We start from the raw sequence: 5,719 nt of genomic DNA on the forward strand, positions 1-5,719 counted from the left end.
CTTCATAGTGGTCTGAATGAAATGTTTGTGGGTTTCCTGTTTGAATGCTTAGATTTTGTTGCAGGCAGCTTTGCAGTTTCATTTAAATTTGGATTTGGTACACAGTCAGAAAAAGGTACAAAAGCTGACACTGGGATGGAACCCTTTAAAAAAGGTACATATATGTACCTCTGAGGCACCAATACTGTACTTTTGATCTACGAATATCTACCCAGATACAAAGGTGTACTTCTTGAAAGGATACAGTGACAACTTTTGCACGTTTTCTGAGAGTGTATGACATAATAAAACAAAGAGACTTATTAATTATGGTCCTCCAGATTAACTTTGATTTAACAGACCAATTTCTTTTTAAACAGGAACAAAACATGTGACAACATTTTGACATTTTTATGCATACACATGTTGGAATCAAATATACAGTGATGTTAAACATACCAGTCTCCTGTTTTTAAGACTGAGTGATGTCCCATTTTATGAACCAATAAAAAGCAGAACACAGCCAAACACAGCGAAACTGTTGATAAGGACACTGCTGATTGGCTGATAAACCTCTCACACTTCAAATGTCCAACTCAGTTTAATTTTACATATACATTTGAACCAATCAGATGAGAGCTGATATCTGCATCACCAGAGTCAGTTATTCACACTCACTCGCTAAAATGGAGACCTCAAGAGTTACCGCACTTATATGTAAGACAAATTATTACATTTTTTCATCCTTTGTGATTTATTTTAATTTTGTAAGACATCTATTGTCTTAACAAAAATATAAATATAAGTTTAATAAATAATAGTTTGTATTGGCATTAAATAAGTTCACTTTTTAACTTCTATTTCTTCCTGCTTTTGTAGATGTTTTATTGTTCAGTCAGACAATAATCTATGGAGAAGTTGTCGAGATGAAGGTCAGACCAGGAGACAACATCACTCTTCACTGTGACCGTCCTTTAAATCATGGTTACATTGTATGGATAAGAAACTGCTCTCATGAACATCAACCCTCTCTCATATTAGATAATACAATAATATACAAAGATACTTTCCAACGTTTTAGTTTTCCTAAAAACCCCAACATTAATTCTTTTGATCTACATATTACTAACATTAAAGTCTCTGATCTGGGACTGTACTACTGTGCTGAACATGAGAAAAAGGTAAATAAAGATGAAAAAGGCATTATATTCTCATCTGATGTGTACCATTATGGAAACAAAACAACACGTCTTTCTCTTGCTGGTAAGAAAGCACTTTTGACAGATTCCTGATGTTATTTGTTAACTTGTAATTTTGCATGTGTGTAAAGTTTACCTTTCTCAGAGAAAAAAATAATGTAAAAATGTATTAATATTTATCATGATGTTTGTCTTTGTTTTTTGTTTTGAACAAGTGTCTTCTGGACCCTTCACCACCGTCTCTCCTCCTCCTCCTGTATCAGACTGTTTCCTCCCCTGGATGCTGCTTGTCAGTGTTTGTGTTGTGTGTTTTCTCCCCTGCTTCATCTGTGTGTACTGCTTCTGTCAGAAGAAAACTACAGGTATTTATTATGCAATTTATTTCATTGCCATCATTATTATTTTATTAGAACTAATAGCCTTTGACAAATTTGCTAGTCATGTTCATATTTGCATAGACCAATTGTTTTGACATTTGTACATGAAATTACGTCTTTAGGCACAATAATGTGTACAAACGTTATATTGTCTGTACATTCACCATCTAAACAAATATTTGTACCTCCGGTGTTCCATAGTTTTTGAACGAATACACCGGTTTTGATATTTATAGTGGATTGTGATGACTTTTGCATCTTTTCTTCATAACATCGATCGTTTGACCTCGGTGCACTTGGAATATTTTAAGTACTTATTTAAAAAAAAGTGGTGACTGTTTTGTATGCTGTGTTTTATATCACATTCTAAAAACAAACAGTGCTAAATAGCACCAAAAGTGGTTCTTTGCTTGTAATCATAGAAGAACCGTTTTAAGTGCCATATAGCACCGGTGAAGCATCTGTGAAGCACCTGTGTAGAACCACATAGTGCTATGTAGAACCTATGTGGTGCTATAGTGGTGCTATATGGCCCCAATATGGTTCTACACAGGTGCTTCACAGATGCTATATGGCACACAAAATGGTTCTTCTATGATTACAAGCAAAGAACCACTTTTGGTGCTATATAGCACCGTTTGTTTTTAAATGGGTAGGTTATTTGCCCTGAATGTCTGAATAGTGTAATAAAATTTGATTAGTCCTTGCGGTTTAAATTTTAAATCATATCCCAGTACGTTATCATTGCAAAATGATACCCCAATATATAATTTCATAGCCTAATATATTAAGTTTCACCTGTTGCTTGTAGAGGCGCTAATTCATTAAACACTTTGTGGATGTTTTAGGTTTTGAGAGTGGAAAGATGCTCACAGTAAATGTTATGAAGGTATTTCTATCATTACCATTAAAACTTTATCATGTCAAAATGTCAAGTATGGTTAAACAAATGTATCTGTTATTGACTTCAGATGGATCCAACAGAGAAACATCAATGTGAGATGAGTAAAGCTGGAAAGTTCTGCTATCATTCTGAAGTCACTTATAGACTCCTTCCATCTGTACATCACCATGAAAAGATGTGAATCTCTCTGTTCAGATTACTGCACTTGATTTGTACTCAGCTATCTCAATTACGAACTTGATTAATTACACAGTCTGGTTATTTCCATAAAAGTATATTTGGGTCTCAAGGTTATCCGAAGCTTTTCCCACCTTTACATTTTATTTTTGTAATATTAGAATTAATATTTGAAGTTTAAATAAACTTTCTGAAGACCAGGATGATATGTGTTGTATTTTTATTCTCAATATGTTTAGATGTTTAGATGTTTTAGGATAAGCACACCCACAAATGACCATTGTGCCCATATATCAGTGACATTCAGAACCTAAATTCCAGATAACATCAAGTTGTATTGCACATAATCTTTGTCATTATTGTTCATTTGGAAGTGGAGCTTGACGGTTTAAACAAAACAACAATTGGATTGAAGTGCAGCATAAACCACACTAGCAAACTTTCCTTCTTGCATTGCATGCATTTTAACCACAAAACCACATATAAGCTAATAATAATGTGACTCTCTTACAAAAGTGTGACTTTCTGTTTGAAACTGCCCTGTATCTGAACACCTGATCTGTATTGAATGAGTGCTGGTCTGTATGTAATAAATAAACAAACTCTGTTTCATTACATTTTACATCATAACCTTGGACAGACGACTTCTTGTCGCAGTTTTAAAGTCACTACTAAAAATAATCCATCATAGACTGAGAATTTCTGATTAATGCAACCTCTGCCTGACACTATTCATGTCTAATACAGACAATGTAAACCTTTTAATGGATACATCTACTTGTAACCTCCGGCCCATGGCGTAGGCTATATAGGCGGGTACCTAGGGCGAAAAATGACTGAATGGCGCTTGTTTTTGTTTTTCAATTTACACTAAGCATATTAGGATATAAAAATAAATGAAAATAGAAACTTATAAGAAATAGAAACTATATAAAAAGGTGTAAAAGGCAGGTAGAATTAATCAGAGAAATAAACAGGTAAGAGTATGTCAGTAATTGATGTTTATGTACTATTTTAAAATATGTTAACAGAATTAAATAATTGACAGTGTATTGGAATTAAAATTTACATTTGTATTTACAGCGGTATATTCAAATACAATAATACAGTTACAATTTATTTTAAAACTTGCCTAGGGGACCATCAAAGCCTGGGCCGGCCCTCCCTGTAACATTGGACAAGTTGTAGTTTTGAGAGATAATTCAGACATCTTGAAACAGGAAACCACAACCTGTGATTGTTCTTGTGCACTAGCAGCTGTTAGCAGAATAGTGGACACAAATGCAATGGAAGATTTTGTGGTTTACACCCAGACTCAAAGCAACACATTTCTCATACAGTATGTTGTATACTTTAGAGCAGAAGTAAACATAAGGTTTAACGAATAAAATTTGTTTCTTAAGTAAGTAATGCTAACATAAAAAAAAAATATTATTAGCACGCCAAAGTACAGTCCAATTAATATTTACCAGAAACTTTTCCTGCATTTATAAGTAAAAAATGTTTTAGCCAATGCACTATTTTGGAAAAAGTTTAATCTTTTGCAAGTTTGCACAGCGTCTGACAAATGTGTAAACAGACATTTACAAGATAAAAACACTTAATGCCTCTTGTTCTTTTGCTTAATTACCTACAGTTATTTATCTTTTGGCATAGATGAGTAAAATCATAATCTGTTAACATCTAAAATCAAGAAGGCTTGGTTACACCTAAGAGAGTTTTGGCGACCCCTGTTGGAAACTCTTCTTTGTAGGATCAGCCCTCAATGTTAAATACAAGCACACATTTTCAGTAAGTGGTTATACTTCCTGAATCATACATTAGCACACTTAAATATATTTAAAATGTACATTCAAATGATTTTAGTTTATATATCTTACATTTCTGAGGATTTCTACACACTGTATCAATTTTACTAACCAACATAATTGTTAGTGTATTCAGGTAGCTTACATTTTAAGGGGTGGACAGAAATGCAGTAAATTAGCCTATACTTTCATAATTGTCAGTTAAATTTGACAACAAAAGGCATTATAAGTTAAGCACTTTTGTACAGCCATTCACTATCATAGCAACAGAAATTTTCTTGTCTCTGCTCTGAAATTCTGAGCTGCACTCTAGTGGACTGAGATGAAACTACACCAAAAATCTGCCCTGCTGTACCGAATCACAATCCATTTAAATGAAGGGAATTTTAGACGCATTAGTGTTAGGTATGTTTACGTTATATGCTTATATTTAAAAGTAGAGTTATATGTATATGAATATAATTGCAAGGTTATTAGGATAATATTAAAGTTTTGTGGGGACATTCCATAGACATAATGGTTTTTATACTGTACAATCTGTATATTCTATTCTATTCCCTTCCCCAAACCCTAACCCCAACCATCACAGAAAACTTTATTGTAACTTAGATTTTCAAGAAACATCATTCTGTTTGATTTATAAGCTTGTTTCCTCGTGGGGACCTCAAAATGTCCCAACAAGGTCAAAAATTTACTGGTATTCCTATATGTGTGGGGACAATTTCACGTTTAGGCCACGTTGTTTAAATAGCAAATGCATTTGCGCCCCCTTTTGCGCCCATGGGCGTTCTGGTCTGAAAACGAGGTGTGTTCAGGCGCATTGTTGGCACGTTGCTATTTTGAGGCAACTAAATCCACAATGGTGCAATATGTTTTTTATTTATTTAAAGAGCGCATTAGTATGCGCCCATAAACGGGACGACAACGCGGGTTTGCTCATCACATACATGAATGTGCAGCAGCACAAAAACGCTTTTAAATATAAAAGATTAAAGGATTGAATGTAAAAGATTATTATTGAGTCTCTTGGACATAAATAAGGACTAATTATGAGACGTTAGAAGGCACAAAGAGCTGCCTCACCTGCAGCCTGGTAAGTAAATAAATGCATTGCTTTAAACAAATGTATCTGTTTTTAAATGTTTTTTTTTAAATGCTACCTCACGGATTTATTGTATATGATGACTCTGTACCTGTGGACATGGTGGGATGAGAAATATTTTTAAGTAATGCTTAAAAAAAACTGACGCTGTCCAAGTGCTGAAACGTGCGGAG

The 5,719-nt window shown here is 34.0% G+C and overlaps 1 protein-coding gene across 1 annotated transcript; it reads left to right on the forward strand.

Annotated features, from left to right (window-relative positions):
• The first annotated feature begins 864 nt into the window (after positions 1 to 864).
• On the forward strand, positions 865 to 2,761 carry LOC135735514 (uncharacterized). Its single transcript, XM_065253938.1, has 4 exons — positions 865 to 1,242; positions 1,394 to 1,540; positions 2,404 to 2,444; positions 2,527 to 2,761. Exons 1-4 carry the CDS (start codon positions 906 to 908, stop codon positions 2,638 to 2,640), a joined length of 639 nt encoding a protein of 212 aa, XP_065110010.1. The 5' UTR covers positions 865 to 905; the 3' UTR covers positions 2,641 to 2,761.
• The last annotated feature ends 2,958 nt before the right edge of the window (positions 2,762 to 5,719 follow it).

The sequence above is a fragment of the Paramisgurnus dabryanus genome, chromosome 4 (assembly GCF_030506205.2).
Source record: "Paramisgurnus dabryanus chromosome 4, PD_genome_1.1, whole genome shotgun sequence".
In the NCBI taxonomy this organism is placed as follows: Eukaryota; Metazoa; Chordata; class Actinopteri; order Cypriniformes; family Cobitidae; genus Paramisgurnus; species Paramisgurnus dabryanus.